At 34.9% G+C, this 17490-nt stretch overlaps 1 protein-coding gene across 8 annotated transcripts in view; it reads right to left on the minus strand.

Annotated features, from left to right (window-relative positions):
* RUNDC3B (RUN domain containing 3B) overlaps nt 1–17490 on the minus strand; it is a 122937-nt gene that overhangs the window by 22753 nt on the left and 82694 nt on the right. For 7 of the 8 annotated variants that reach the window (XM_053927011.2, XM_053927008.2, XM_053927010.2 and 4 more), the window contains 3 exons: nt 15586–15666; nt 13706–13874; nt 3634–3791 (listed from right to left, as the gene is read on the minus strand). In XM_053927011.2, coding sequence (XP_053782986.1) covers nt 3634–3791; nt 13706–13874; nt 15586–15666 — 408 coding nt within the window. The remainder of the gene's footprint in view (nt 1–3633; nt 3792–13705; nt 13875–15585; nt 15667–17490) is intronic. The other variant, XM_053927007.2, reaches the window with a different exon arrangement.

The raw sequence follows: 17490 nt of genomic DNA on the forward strand, positions 1-17490 counted from the left end.
AGAGACTATGCCTTAGTCTTCTCTGTACTTTCAGTTATTCTCAAGCATAAAAATATACATTTAAACAAATGTTTACTGAATAAAACTAAATTAAGTATGAACAGTTTTCCCATCAATTAGCATAAATAAATGTAACAATAAATTTTTTAAAGGCCATAAGCAGAATATATTTCATAGTCCTGAGAAAATTTCCATATATTGAGTCCAAGTATATAATTGACACATTAAGCTTGTTTATATTTATTTTACTAAATGAAATTTAATATATAAATAAAGTGAAGTTAAAAGTATAGAAATGAAATAAAATCTAACTATACTACAAAGTTCAATAAAACTATAATAATGCTATATTTTCCAATGAAATGATAACATTATTCCTAATCATAATTTTTAGAGGTGTAACTAAAATTATTCATTTTTTAAAACTCCACCAACCATAACTCTATTGATCATTCAAATGTACCTTTGTCAATGCTTAGTAAAATATCCCAGAATAGTATTGCATCCTATAAATGAGGAAAAGAATTACAGTTAAGAGTAACATCAAGTAGCAGGTAACCATGTATCTCTCCCTCATATACATGGTATACACGTCTATACCATAATTATAAATATTAATCCAACTGCCATTTAGAAACCAGATTTCAAAGTTAATTTCTTGATACTCAGGAATAATACAATCAAGTTCAAATCCATTGCTTGATCTGTGGCTTTTGGGCACGATGAGGTAAAACATTTTAAATTCACTATCTTTCCAAGTGAACTTATTAAGGAGATTGTAAGGTTTCTGTAAGCCCGAACAGAGGAATGATCTTTGCATGCCTTCCTCATCCTAGCTGTATTATACATGATGCTATTTAACACCTATAATAATTCACAATGTGAATAGCATCTCCATTTCACAACTGAGGAAAAAGAGGCTCTAAAACATTAATTAAGTCTGAGCTTAAATAATGAAGTATAGAGCCAGTATATGAACACGGTCCTGCTTTGCAAGAAAGCTTTAAGATGCTCCTGTACTACATCACACGAACTTGCACTGTTACCAAAACTACCAAATGTGATTTTACAAGTATTCAAAGAGATAATTAAAACATACTTTACCAGTAATTCAGAAACACATCTAACCATTGAGAAATATATGAAAAGAGTAAGTGACAAAGGATTTAAATCACCCAACAAGAAATAATCAACATAATATAGAAGAAAATATTACATGCCTCATGTCTCATTTAATACTTCTCTTCTGACCTCTTCCTCTATATATTTTAAGTTTAATCTTCTCAAGGCTACTTTTATCTTCTCAGGACCAACAAAGGGAATTTCAATGCCCAGCTTTGATGCAGCAAGCCTTCCTAATTATTGGTTTAAAAAAATCTCAGCAACATAAGAAGGAAAATGTGTCCACTCTCTCCCTAAAGTATTCTGTACTTAAAGACAATTGTGATAGCAGCGAACTGTGAACATGCTGAAAGAAGTGGCTCTTACTCTTCTGTTCAGCATTATTGTAACAGTTTTGTGCAAATATATCTTGTAAGACACAGATTTACAATCATCCAGAAATTGTAGCCATGCTATGGGGAAATAAATCTTAAACTTCTAAATTCAGGAAAATAGTCTAATTCTGACCAGTGACCATAATTTTTTATTTGTTGCTTTGGTAATATTGTTTTAGTTAAAATCACCATAAAGGTATTAAACACAATTGTAAGGTTTCTTTGCAAAATCTAGAGGATCAATGATAGTTTCCTATCACAGAAGGATGATAAAACAGTAACTTGTAGGTTCTTCTGCATACTAAAATGTTTGAGAGTCTTCATTTCCTTTAAATTATAAAAGTAGAATAAATATGATAAATTCAAACTGAATTCCTCAAATGAAAATATCTCTCTGATTAAATGAAAACTGATTTCATAATTATTTTAAGGCAGTTTAGACAAACTACCAAGATTATTTGCAAAAGAAAAATTAATGTATCTTCTTAATCTTTTAGTTGCAAAGAAATACCCAGAAATCTTTATTGTTTGGTTCTTGATATTTTTCTTCCTGCTTATAGAAGAAAAGGGCTACAGAAGGTGTTAATCTGCCCCTAAATGAGTGATACTCCATAGTACAAACTCTCAAATATTAAAAAATAAAAGAAACAAAACATGAACATACTTCTTTTCATTAACATACAAATTCCCAGAAAGCATTACATTTTTATGTTCCTTAATAAAACTTTACTTAAAAAATCATCTTTTATATTTACTTAGTCACCCTGAAAATTACATGTGAATTACAAAAAGAACAACAGTAACTATACAGAAGAGAAAAATATCTTAACCTAATGATTAAAATTAATATCCCTGCTAAAAGGTCAACAACAGACTTCATGTACCTCTGGATGTAATATCCTGAAGACATACTGTTTATGTTGTAGTCCAGCCACAAATGGATAAACTCATTCTAATCACAGGGAAAACAAACAAACTAAAACTCAGGAACATTCTATAAAATTACTAGCCTGTATTCTTCAGAAATATCAATCAAATGTGAGGCAAACACTGAAAAACTATTCTCTGTTAAAAGTGACTGGAGAGACTGACAACCAAATTCAGACATGGTCCTGGATTGGATCCTTACCAGAAAACCAAGAGTTGCAGTAAGAGACATTATTTGGACAATTGATGAAAGTGAAATATGAGCTATAGATAAGATGAAAGCATTGTATCAAATTAAAATCTTAAATTGAAACCTGAACTATGGTTATTTAAGAGAATATCTTAGTTATTAGGGAAGACACACTGCAGTATTAAGGAGTAAAGAGGCATGATGTATGCAAATGGTGAGGTGGTTTAAAAATAATACATCTGCATGTACAGGGAGAGGGAGAGAACTATGGCATTATGACAAATGTTGCAAAATGTTGGAAAGTGGTGAATTTAGGAAAAGGCATATGGAAATTATTTTGTACTATCTTTGTAACTTTTCTGAAAGTTTGAAATCATTTCAAGAAAAAAAGTAAAATCATCCTTTAAGTAAATATTAATATGAGAAGATTTTCACCATAAGCAATTAATTGACAAAATCAAGTTTGACAAAATGGTATGATTAGTACCATTGCTATGAAGAGTGACAACTTAAAGAGCTTGTACCAGAATGTAGATCAATACACGACTTTCTTCCTCAAAGGAACTCTTGCTAGAGGAAAAAGCAATACTGAGCTGTGCTTAGAAATATTCGGGCACAACCTGGTAACAAACAGTTTACACATTGGCACTTAACTTTTAGTAGTACTGATCTTAAAGACCATCTTTCTACAATCAATCAATCAATCAATCAATAACTAAATACTTTTAAAATTATACACATGCTTTTGAAAGCATATACACCAAATTACACTATAGCAGTTAACTCTGGGTAGCACAACTGAAGGTAATTTTTATTTACTTCCTATATCTTTGAATGTTTCTAGAATGATCATGGATTACTTTTATAATAAGAAAAACAAAAGTAAACTTTAAAAAAGAGAAGTGGAAAATAACTTAAAAGAAGGCAAATAGATTTCTGGGAATTTTAATTGTATGTTAAAACATGATACTTTGTTATATTCACATACTGCCAAAATTTTTCCAAAAGGGTCTCACTTACAGCTGATCTTGAAGCTCTACGATTATGTATTCTAACTGTTCCTTTTCCAATTTATGGGCCAGATCAGAGTCTTCGATCCTTTGTAGTAGGGTTTTATTCTGGGAAACAGATTCAGACAGCTGGTTCTCTCGAAGTCGTAAGAGTTCTTCAAGATAACCCTGGAAATACAGATCAGCAAGATAAAGCCAACTGCAAAATTGTAATATATATTCATACCTATACTGCAATAAAGCGATTTTAGAGTTTCACTGATTAAACAGTAAAAAATAATTGTTTTAACTGAATACAAAAAATTAACATATGTTCATTATTTAAAGCTCTTCTCTAAGATTCATTAAAATATTTTCATAATTTAAGGTATAATTTAGTTAAAACAAATTTTCTGAGCTCTACAACAGTGAAAAAATACTCTACATGCCTCCTACTTTCAAAATGCAGACCTAATTACAGAATGACCAATTAAAAAACTGGTTCTATGTGATTATTTTTTCAAAAACAGATAGTAACATTTTAGCTTTAACAGATCTGTGGGAAGCAGTACAATGTTTTGGTTAGGCCTGCAGGCTTAGGGAGTGTCTAGTGTCCATGCATTACAGTTCTACTAGTTACCAGCTACGGATGCACCCGTGGGCAAGCTAATCTCTCTGTGCTGTACTTTCGTCATCTGAAAGTGAGGACAGAAAGTGTGCCTTGTTGGGAAGATTAACAAACCAGTATAGGTATAATACCACCTATTACACTGAATGCAATGTATAATTCCTAGCTATTGTTATCAGGAAACACCTAGTAGATAATAAGATTTCTTGAACTGATCCTCTATTATCTTTTTCCTCATTTACTGTTTCTTTGTCCTTTTACTCTGCTTTCTGAGAGACTCCATTGAATTTATCCTCCAAACCCTTATACTGAAGTTTTGAATTCAGGAAATCTTAATTTTAATTTCCAATAACTCTATCATGTTCACTGACAATTCCTTTCTCGTAACATCCTGCTTTTTAGTTGCAATGTGCTTACAAATTCCTCTCAGGTATAATTTGAATTTTTTTCTTAATGTATTATTTTATTCTAGTATGTTATCCTATACAACTATTAACAAACTATTAACAAACTATTTTCATTAACTAACTATTTTAACTAATTTTGCTTTATGCTACATGTTAATAAAAGTTAATACCACTCTCCCCTCATTAAGTTTCTTTTTCAGATTTTTTTCCCAACAATCCTCAAAATTGTTTCCATAACAAAATCCCAAAAATTAAAAATAAAATTAATACTTACAAATGAAATATTTTATATATACATAGCTTAATATATAAATTATATACAAATATTTATAAACATTAGTCATGAAACACTACTTATGCGCCAACCACCTAAATTAATGATCAAAACTTTGAAGACCCTATAATGCCTTTCCCTGATCCCATCCCTCTGTCTCCTCTGCAAAGATAATAATCTCCCTGCCTCCCTCCTTCTCTTCCTCCCTCTCTCCCCCAAATCAATAAACATATCCTCCAGTGAAGATTAAACTTAATTAATTAATTTAAGTGTTTTTCTTAACTGGCAAGTTTATGCCCTTTACTTTTATGGTGATGTTGACTCATGTGGTTATATTGAGATTTATTTCTACCACTTCATCTGGTGACACCATCCTTATACCATCCTTATTTTTTCTCACTTGCTACTTCCTATTGTAGTAATTGAATTTTTCTTATTTCTCTGTTCATTATTAATTTGCAAATTAAATACTCTACTTCTTTTAATTGCAACTTTGGAAAAAGGCATGTACATTAAAATATGTGACTATTTTTTTCACTACAGTACAAAGACCTCAGATGGCTTTAGCTTCAACCATCCTCTCTTACCTTTCCTAATACTGTTAGAGGTTTAGTTCTCCTTGGTTTCCCAGTGAAGGGCCACAGTATATATAGCTCTCAAGAGCTGATTGTTAAATTTCAGAAGTTTTGTATGCAGTTGTTAAATACTATTATTAAAAATTAAATTATAAAGACATACTTAAATAAATTATATTAAAAACAACAAATTAACCACTCAAAACTCATCCCTACTTCAGTATTTTACCATCTTTTACTAGTATCTGTGCTCTTAAGGTCACTGCCATCTATTGTATCTGTCTGCACAGTGGTGTGCTACGGGCATCTCTTCCCAGTTCTGCATCCAGAACTGGGCCATGAAGGGAGTATTCACCCTAGAGAATCAGCAAATGCTACAAATCAGGGCTTGTCTATTTCTTCTGCAAAAGTCAGTTTGTTAAACGTATTTCAGCACACCAATGGCATCCCATGTTGGTCATTAATATAGTAGTTTTGCTTCCTATAGTCAAGTTTTATTTACCAATTTCTGTGCTTAATCTGTCAGTCTGCACCTCATTCCTGCCTTCTAGGTTCAATTTCCATCTTGAATGATAGTGGGCCTAAAGCTGCTGTTTCCCTGTTGGTATTAAAATACAGGTACCTAAATGAAGGGAATGGCCCCTCACCACACTAGGGGGCTTCAGTGGCTCACCTCATGACTTACTCCTTTTGTTTTTCAGGGTTTCTATTTTTCCAGTCCTTAGTGAGCTCTTATTTTTTGAGAGAGTACCTCTGCTTGAAGCTCTTTAAAATTGTATTCTACTCAGCATTTTCATACCTTTACAATGTAAAGACTTTCAGATTATATTAGTCTGAAATCTTGCTGGTATAAGAAGTCTTCTTTAATAGGGTATTAAATTATCCTTCATACACATTATGCACATTTTTATAGCTATTATAAATAGGATCTTCTTCTGTGTATTTTCTAACCAGTAGCTGTTTGTCTATAAAAACTTTATTCAAATTTGTAAATTTACTTTGTTAGCATTTTCCTCAGTGTATTTTTGCTGTTCCAATACTTCTATTGTTAATTCCATCAGGCTTTTCCTATATAGATTATGTATGAATAAAGACAATTTGAAAGGATGGGTAGAAGAGAAAATAGATAATACAGTAGGAAAAAAAAACAGATTACAAGTCCTCAAGATAGAGCTTATTTTCCTTTCTGTTATATATTCTGCTTGGCCAAGTACAGTGCTTAACATACAAAAGCTGCTAAAATAACTGGTTAAAAAAGAACAAATGAAAGGGCACAAGATGGTGGAGATGTGAATGGAAGTAGCATAACCTTCCCCCAGGACCAATCTGGAATTACAAATGAATTGTGGAGAAGTCACCTGGAACAAACAACTGAACAACAGCGGGAGAGAAGACTTATAACCTCGGACAGACAGAAGAATCAGCCTCAGGACAACCTGACTGGTAAGGAGTGCGGTGGAGACTCCAGAAGGCTGGCTGGGCACCCATAGGCAGCAGTGCCACGGGGATAATTAAGTGACTGGTTGGATCCCTTGAGAAGAGCAGAGCCTAAACCCTAAGTTGGGATCCCCAGCCTAGAGCATATAACCCAAAAAGTACACAGATAACAACCAGAGGCAAAAAATGGAAGGGTTGCTCTCTGCCAGAGACAGATGGCTGGAGATGCAAAGAGCCATTTAAAGGGCCAACGCACAAATTTTCATTTGCAACCACTTACCTGGGGCTCTGGCAAAGGCGGGGGCAGAGTGGGCTAGAGACACCTGAGGAGAGATCGAGGACAGAAGCTTTGGGGAGAGAGCTGAGAGAGTAGACCTCAGGATCCCAGTGCTAAGTCACCCCCCATCCAGCAGCAGCCATCCTGCTCAGGCAGACCACTCCCATCAGAGCAGCAGCTGCCTGAGGGAGAACAATAGCCCCTACCTCAGGAGAGATTCTGCCCCACCCCATGGTTCTTAAGCCTGCTAAGTGAAGAAGGACCAGATTAACAACTGAAGGAGACAGCCCAGACAGTAGATCACTGGCAGGCTGCCTAAGGTCAGACAGGGTCAATATCTGACATCACCAGAGGCGGATCCAGAAAGGAAAAACAGTGGTAAAATACTAGAGGCTACCTAGACAAAATCCACTATGGTCTTCTCCATGATTAGTGATATTTTCTATCTTGCATAGCTTTCTAACATTCATTTCTTGTCCAGCAAGTTTTTGCATATTAAGTCACTAGATTTTATTCTATAGTTTCTTTCTCACCTTTCTTACAATAGTCTTAATCTCTTCACACCTTCATTAACAGGGGTTCATTTGCTATTGATAGTGGAATTGTGGGGAGGGAGTGTTGTTTTTGCCAATTTGGGTTTGTTTCCTGGGCTTTGTAGTTTTGTTCTGGCAGCACCTACACAACAGCATACGAGACATGGAGGGCAGAGTGACCCTCAGTCAACCAGCTGGAGGGAAGGACTCACCAAAGAATAGCCCAACAACAATCAAAACCCAATTACATCCAGCAAGCCAACATAAAAGGCATCCCAAGAGCATCAAGTTCAAGAGACCAAGGAGACTGCACCACTGAATCTCACAGGTCTCCTACCATAAAAGTTCACACCACAGACTCAGGGAGTTAAAACAGATCAATTTAAGAAGCAGAAGCAAACAAAAAGAGCCTCACAAATAATGGGAAGACAAAAAAACAACCCCCAATCGAAAGGAAAGGAGGAATCCTCAGAAAGACTGCTAAATGAAATAGAGGCAAGTCAACAATCAGATATTGAGTCCAAACCATGGTAATAAGGAAGCTCAATGAGCTCCACGAGAATTACCAAATACTACAGGGAAGCTACAAGGAACTTACTGCAAACTATATCAACATGAAAAAGGACATAGAAACTATCAATAAGAGCCAAGAGGAAATGAAGAACACAATTTCTGAATTGAAGAACACAGCAGAAGGAACCAAAAGCAGGCTCGATGAAGCAGAGGATTGGATCAGGTAGCTGGAGGACAAGGTAGAAAAAAACTTCCAAAAAAAGCAAGAAAAGGAAAAAAGACTCAAAAAGAATGACGAGGGGTTACGGGAACTGCAGGACAACATGAAATGTAATAACATCAGTATAATAGGGATACCAGAAGGAGAAGAGGAGGAGCAAGGGATAGAAAACCTGTTTGAAAAAGTAATGATGGAAAACTTCCCTAATCTGATGAGAGAAAAAGTCACACAAATCCAGGAAGCACAGAGGGTTCCAATCAAGAGGAACCTAAAGAGGCCCACTCCAAGACATATCATAATTAAAATGGCAAAATTCCAAGACAAAGAATCTTAAAGGCAGCAAGGGAGAAACAGAAAGTAACATACAAGGGAGCCCCGATAAAGCTAGCAGCTGACTTCTCAATGCAAGTGCTCCAAGCCAGAAGGCAATGGCAAGAAATATTCCAAGTAATGAAAAGCAAAGGCCTGCAACAAATACTACTCTACCCAGCAAGGCTCTCAATTAAAATGGAAAGCAAATTAAGGAGTTTCCCGGACAAAAGAAGTCTGAAAGAATACACCTCCATCAAACCAGCACTGCAAGATGTGCTAAAGAGACTGCTTTAAGAGGAAGAAAAAGAGTGAGAGAGAGAAGAAGAATGCAGGTACAAAGGGATAAAATGGCAATGAATAAGTACCTATCAATAATAACATTAAATGTAAATGGATTAAATGCTCCAATCAAAAGATATAGGATAGCTGTATGGATAAGAAAACATGACCCACACGTATGCTGCCTACAAGAGACCCACATCAGAGCAAAATACCTAAACAGACTGAAAGTGAAGGGTTGGAAAAAAATATTCCAAGCCAATGGACAGAAAAAAAAAGCCAGGGTAGTAACACTCACATCAGACAAAAAAGACTTCAAAAGAAAGGCCATAAAAAGAGACACAAAAGGACACTTCATAACACTCAAGAGAAGAATCCATTAAGAAGACATAAACATTATAAACATATATGCACCCAACATAGGAACACCCAAATGTATAAGGAAAATCTTGGAGGACTTCGAGAAAGACATTGACAGCAATACACTTATACTAGGAGATTTTAACACCCTACTGTCAAAAATGGATAGATCTTCCAAACAAAATATCAACAAGAATATTGCGGCATTGAACAATGCCCTAGATGAAATGGACTTAACTGATATATACATAGAACCTTTCATCCCACAGAAGCAAAATACACACTCTTTTCAAATACACATGGAACATTTTCAAAGATAGACTACTTGATAGGACACCAAACAAGCCTCAACAAATTCAAGAATATTGAAATTATATCAAGCATTTTCTCAGACCACAATGAAATTAGAAACCAACCTCAAGGAGAAAATCTTGAAAACACTTAAATTTGTGGAGATTAAAAAGCATGCTATTAAACAAAGAATGGGTTAATAATGAGATCAAGAGGAAATCAAAAGGTTTCTGGAAACAAATGAAAATGAACTCACAACAGTCCAAAACTTATGGGACACAGCAAAGGCAGTCCTGAGAGGGAAGTTCACAGTGATACAGACTTACCTAAAAAAGACATAAACATTTCAAATAAACAACCTAACCCTACATCTACAAGAACTGGAAGAACAACAACAAACAAAGTCCAGAGTGAGTAGAACAGCAGTGTCAAACTCATTTTCACTGGCGGCCACATCAGCATTGTGGTTGCCTTCAAAGGGCCAAATGTAATTTCAACTCCTTAACAGTTAAGGAGTAGTTACATTTATACAGTCCTAAAATTATTTCAGCCCTTTGAAGGCAACTATGAAGCTGATGTGGCCCCTGGTGAAAACGAGTTTGACACACAAGGAAGGAAATAACCAAGATCTGAGCAGAATTAAATGACATAGAGACTAAAAGAACAACTCAAAGGATCAATAAATCTAGGAGCTGGTTCTTAGAAAAGATAAATAAAATTGACAAGCCTTTAGCCAGACTCATCAAGAAAAAAAGAGAGAAGACCCAAATAAACACAATCAGAAATTAAAGAGGAGAGATTACAACTGATACCACAGAAATACAAAAGATTGTAAGAAATTACTATGAAGAACTAAATTATATGCCACAAAATTTGAAAACCTAGGTGAAATGGAAAATTTTCTAGAAAAATATAATTTTTCAAACCTGAATGAAGAAGAAGCAGAAAGCCTGAATAGACCAATAACAGCTGGTGAAATAGAAGCAGTAATCAAAAAACTCCCTGCACACAAAAGCCCTGGACCAGACGGTTTCACAGGAGAATTTTACAAAACATTTAAGGAGGAGCTAATCCCTATCCTTCACAGACTATTCCAAAAAATCCAAGAAGAGGGAAGACTCCCAAACTCTTTTTATGAAGCCACCATCATCCGAATCCCAAAACCAGATAAAGACACAACAAAGAAAGAAAACTATAGGCCAATATCGCTGATGAACATAGATGCTAAATTCCTCAACAAGATATTGGCAAATTGCATCCAGCAATATATATTACAAAGATCATATACCATGATCAAGTGGGATTCATCCCAGGGATGCAAGGATGGTACAATATTTGCAAATCAATAAACATAATACATCACATAACGAAATGGAAAGAAAAAATCACATGATCATATCAATGAATTTAGAAAAAGCATTTGGTAAGTTACAGCACCCATTTATTATAAAAAACACTCAGCAAAGTGGGAGTAGATGGAGCATACCTCAACATAATGAACACAACATACAAGAGACCTACAGCCAACATCATACTCAAAGTTCAAAAACTAAAAGCTTTCCCACTAAGATCAGGAACAAGACAAGGACGTCCGCTTTCACCACTTCATTAAACATATTATGGGAAGTCCTAGCCACAGCAATCAGACTAGCAAAATAAATAGAAGGCATCCAAATTGGAAGGTAGGAAGCAAAATGGTTATTGTCTGAAGATGATATGATAGTATACATAGAAAACCCTACAGACTCCACCAAAAAACTACTCAATCTAATAAGTGAATTTGGCAAAACAGCAGGATACAAAGTCAATATTCACAAATCAAAGGTATATTTGTACACCAACAATGAAATATCAGAAACAGAAATCAGGAAAAAAAGTCCCATTTGCTAGAGCAACAAGAAAAATAAAGTACCTAGGAATAAACATAACCAAGGAGGTAAAAGACCTGTACTCAAAAAACTACACAACATTGAAGAAATTAAGGAAGACACAAACAAATGGAAGCATACACTGTGCTCATGGACTGGAATAATTAACATCATCAAAATGTCCATACTACCCAAAGCAATTTAAAGATTCAGTGCAATCCCTATTAAAATACCAATGACATATTTCACAGACATAGAACAAACATTTCAGAAATCTTTATGGAACCATAAATGACCCTGAATAGCCACAGCAATTTTAAGAAGAACAGAGTAGGAGGGATCACCATACTTGACATCAAACTGTATTACAAGGTCAGTGTAATCAAAACAGTCTGGTACTGGCATAAGATCAGACACATAGACCAATGGAACAGAATAGAGAGCCCAGAAATAAACCCAAGTCTCTATGGTCAATTAATGTTCAACAGAAGGGGGCAGAAGCATAAAATGGAGTAAAAATGTCCTTGTCGATAAATGGTGTTGGGAGAACTGGACAGCTACATGAAAAGAGATGAAACATGACCACCAACTTACGCCATACACAAAAGTAAACTCAAGATGGATAAAAGACTTAAGTATAAGTCACAAAACCATTAAAGTCCTAGAGGAGAACATATGGAGGAAAATCTCAGATATTCCACACAGCAATATTTTCACTGATATGTCCACTAGAACAAGGGACATAAAGGAAAGAATAAACAAATGGGACTTCATCAAAATAAAAAGCTTCTGCATGGCTTAAGAAAACATCAGCAAAATGAAAAGGGAATCAACTCTATTAAAAATATATTTGCAATCGATACCTCGGACAAGGGTTTGATCTCCAAAATATATAAAGAGCTCACACGATTCCACTCCAGGAAGACAATCAACCCAATTAAAAAGTAGGCAAAGGACTTGAAGAGACACTTCTCCACGGAGGACATACAGAGGGCCTGGAGACATATGAAAAGATGCTCAGCATCACTAGTCATCAGAGAGTTGCAAATTAAAACAACAATGAGATACTACTTCGCACCAGTCAGAATGGCCATCATAAACAAATCAACAAGTGCCAGTGAGGTTGTGGAGAAAAGGGAACCCTAGTACACTGTTGGTGGGAATGCAGACTGGTGCAGCTACTGTGGAAAACAATATGGAGTTTCCTCAAAAAACTAAAAATGGAACTGCCTTTTGACCTGGCAATTCTACTGCTGAGATTATACCCTAAGAACCCTGAAACACCAATCCAAAAGAACCTATGCACTCCAATGTGCATAGCAGCATTATTTACAATAGCGAAGTGCTGGAAACAGCCTAAGTACCCATCAGTAAATGAGTGGATTAAAAAACTGTGGTACATTTACACAATGGAATTCTATGCAGCAGAAAGAAAGAAGGAGCTTATACCCTTTGCCACAGCATGGATGACTCTGGAGAGCATTATGCTAAGTGAAATAAGCCAGGTGGTGAAAGACAAATACCAGATGATCTCACCTATAAGTGGAACCTAATCAATAAAACAAACAAGCAAGCAAAATATAACTAGAGACACGGAAATAAAAACCAAAATAACAGTAACCAGAGGGGTGGGGGAGGAGATAACAGGGAAAAAAGGGGAAGGGTCATCAGGGAACAGGTATAAGAACACATGAACAGAGCCAAAGGGGGATAGGATCAAAGGTGGGAGATGGGTGGGGTGGGCTGGGAGTGGTGGGGGGAAATTGGAGACAACTGTACTTGAAGAACTACAAAAAATAAAATAAAAAAAGAACAAATGAGACATATATGGAATTTGCTTAGGCAATTACTGCTTTTTCACATATGGAATAATATCTTATGAAATTAATCATATAAACTAAAATCTCAAACATATAAATGAAACTGCATACAGAAGAATAAATGGCTTATTTTTATAGTAAAGCATAACATTTTAAAAAAAGTTTAAGAAACAAAAGCCCTTCCTAAAATAGAAGAGAAAGAAAAGAGCAACGGGCAAATTCTTTCACATAGCTAAAAGATCTTTTGGCAGTGCCAGTCCCAAGGCAATAACTAGAACTACATCAATGACTTTTGACATTGATCAATACCTTCTGTTCCAGGGTCAGCTGATACTTTTGTTTAACTCTCTTGCACTTGTTGAACCAACTATTCTCATCCATGATGAAAGGAGGCCCGACATTCTCTGGAGTGCTGCTTTCACTGCCACTGCTTCCCAAAGTCCTCAGCTCTTCCTCGTCACTGCTGATGCTATCAGAACTGGGAAGAATAATTTTTTTAAATAATAAACTTAATAATAGTACCAACTTTGATTTTTAAGAAATACTTCTGTATTTTCAAGCTACTGGTGAGCAAACTCTAAAATATTTAGCACTAAATGTACAATTATAATTAATGATATTATAAAGGCTTTAACTTTTTGAAATACCTTTCTGTGTTTTTAGTTTTTCTATAATGAATATGTATTACTTCCAAAATAAATTAAAAGAAGTCATTTGGGGAGGGACAGACTCTGACAGTTTCTTAAAATCAGAAAACTAATAGAGTTTAATATAGGTATATTTGAGTGGAAGCAATTCAATTTTTAAAATATTGCCTCAATTGGGGTAGTATAATCTTTCTCAAAAGAAAAAGTCTATGGTCAAAAATGCTAACTTTTTAATGACTAGGCTGAACTGGTATTTCCCTTCTCATCTTAGTGTCTATTATGTAACACGTTGGTAGGAATCCTTTAATATGTAAAGGAGAAAAGACTATGTATACATTTTTAGATTTATGCATCAAAGAAAGGAAATTGCATATAAATTTCCATTAATCCTGCTCCTTAACTTCAGACTTGTGGCCCACTCTGCACAAACTGTGGGACTGTGGACAAGTTACTTAACATCTCCATGTTTCAGTTTTCTCACTTGTAAAATAAGGATTAGCAGTGCCTACCTCACTGGCTTTTGAGGATTAATGAGTTAATAGAAATAAAGCCCTTAGAACAATGCCTGATGTATATTCAATAAGTGTTACTAATATTTTTACTAGTATTACTTTGAACTATTATCTTCACAAAGTGTCTTATAATCAGTAAATCCCAAAACAGTATAATTTTATGCCTATTCAAAACAACTTCATGCTGTATTTCTTTTCCAGATCTAATGTACTAGAATTATCCCTTTTCTTAAGAAATCAACTTAAGTTATCTTGCTGCCACAATACCCTATTTTTCCTTCTTTCCCATCATCCAAAATATATTCACAGTCCTAGCTCTGAAATAAAAGTAACATTCCTCCCTAGATGATGATTATCTTGGGGGGAGGAGATGTATTCTTTTTCAGAAAGTCATGAAACTTCTACACTCTAAACATCTGTGTGTCCCTGGTACTGAGGACAGTTTGTTCCTACACTAGGCACTCCATAAATGCATCTTGATTACGTGTGTGTATACATATAACACATGTACATATATTACTCACTTTCTCGCTCCCTTACAGCCTCTGGCCTGATCATAATGTTTTAGAGGTACATAAAGATCACCATTCCAGAAATCAGTAAGTGAAGGCAGACCTTCAGAAAGTCTATGGATTTCATCTGATTGATTTTCAATGCTTGATATGAGATTGTGGGAATTCATAACTCTCACAGACTGGTAGTAGGATAAATTGGCACAACTCTTTTATAAGGATAGACTTTAAAAGCCATAAAATTTTTGTCGTATTTACCTGAATAACTCTGTAAATTCAAAATAGAAATAAAAAGAAAATTGATTTACACAAAAATGTTCATTATTCTTTTCTTAATAATGGAGATAAATTGAACCCAGTCTAATAATGAATTGCAGTTTTAAAATCTCAATGAACTATAAGGAGCTATTATATTTATCATTATAATGACTACAGCAATAGAAATGCATGCTACCTTTTATCATTGACAGTCAATGATAAATTAGCATTTCAATAACATATTTCTATATGTCAAATACCTTTGGGTAAACTTCAAGTATGGTGTATAGTCTATTACAGCAGGAAAGTTGCCATCCAATCCCTCCCCCTTTAGGCAGAAGCTGAGAAAATAGACAATAAATATTCCACATTAATATATAAAATTTTAAATCAAAGTGAAGGGTTATAAAAAATTTGTTAGAGACATTTGTTTCATCAAATTACAGGTAAGTTTTTTTGTTTGTAATTTAAATACTACTTGTTACAAATAAACATCTCAATAAAGACATTTTACCTTCAACATAAACGATAAAGAATTGTACACGTTAATACACTGTTATATAAATATATCATGCAAAAGTAAAATTTACTGAGAAATCTTTTCAAATGTTATTTATGTCATACTGTCTTGGTCTTTATCAAACTCTTTAGGATATCACTAGAGAATTTACAAATGAAGATTTGTTCACGTTTACATATAAATTCTCTGGTCACACTGAGTACTCCTACAAATATCTAAGTAATTAGATAATGTGAGTTTTCGCCTGTGAACATGGTGCCCCAGCAGGCAGAGCAAGCGGCCCCAGCCTGCAGCCTGCTCACTGCCTCGGTCACCATGGCTCACAACTCTGGGACTGGAGGGTGGACACGGTCCACTGCACACAGGCCCCAGTCTGCTCTCTGTGTGTAATTTCTCAGAGTAACGTGAATGAATGAATGACAGAAAATGATACCGGAACAGCAGGAATCAGAAATTTTGCCAAGGAAGCTTGGGAGATGTTGTTTACTGAGTCTGCCTGAAGTTGGGACAAAATTGAACTAACGAGTTTGGTGCTCCAGAAAGTGAGAGAGCTGCTGGTGAACCCTCTCTCCTCTTATCAGGAGGAGTAACTGAAATTAATGAGGCTCTTGCAGAAGATTCAGGACTTGTCAACAAAACTTGTTATGAAGATGGTTGGCTGAGCGAGAAGACACTGAGCAACCCTAGAACTAGATGGACTAATGTGTGAAGAAGCATAGGAGAAATACATAGTCTATTGAAGATTGAAAATGGACCCCCTCCCCCTTAAATAGAATAGCATGGCAACAAGGCAAAGGTTAAGGAACTGGGCCAGAGTCACACTGCGAGTTCCATAAGCCAGTAAAAAGCTCCCGATCCCCTGGTTCTCCAATCCAGTAATCTTTGTTTTGTATAATGGTAAATCCAGACAGTTTTTTTTTTTTCAAAACCAAAAAGGTGTTTAGTTTTAAAATTACTGTTCTTAGATTGAGAAGTACACAGATGGATAGTTACACAATAGTAATGGGGATGTAAAGTACGGCATAGGAAATAGAGTCAGTAATATTATAATAACTATATCGGGTGCCAGTTGGGTATTGGAAATATCAGGGGCAACATTTTGTAAAGTATATAATTGTCTAATCATTCTGCTGAATGCTTGAAACTAACACAAAATAATATTGAATGTAAACTGTAATAGATATAATTTAATTTTTTAGTTTTTTAAATAAACCATTAAAATTTTTAAAAGAAAAAAGATTACTATAATTAAAAAGTATATCTTCTAGAAAAATAAACAAAGGAATATTTAAATGATGTAAGTTAATTTTTCAAAAGATATACATGATTCATCTATGAACTCCTATCTTCTGGTATCTTTGGGAAGTTTGCTTGTGGAAATACTTGTTCTAATATATTAATATCAAAGATATGTATTTTTTCCAGACTTGAATAAACAGAGAATCACCTGGCAACATTTTATATGGGCTTTCCTTCTTTTTTACAGAACCATTACTAATGTACCTTCAAAAGTTGTTTTCAGCTGACTGTATAGTATTAATGGGTTACAATAAATCAACAGTTCACATTCTTCTCCCAGGTTTTTGGGTTTTTTGTTTTTTTACCAAAAAATAAAATTGTGAAGGATTTAGGGAGAGCCAGCAGC

Source organism: Desmodus rotundus, chromosome 6, assembly GCF_022682495.2.
Source record: "Desmodus rotundus isolate HL8 chromosome 6, HLdesRot8A.1, whole genome shotgun sequence".
Classification (NCBI taxonomy): Eukaryota; Metazoa; Chordata; class Mammalia; order Chiroptera; family Phyllostomidae; genus Desmodus; species Desmodus rotundus.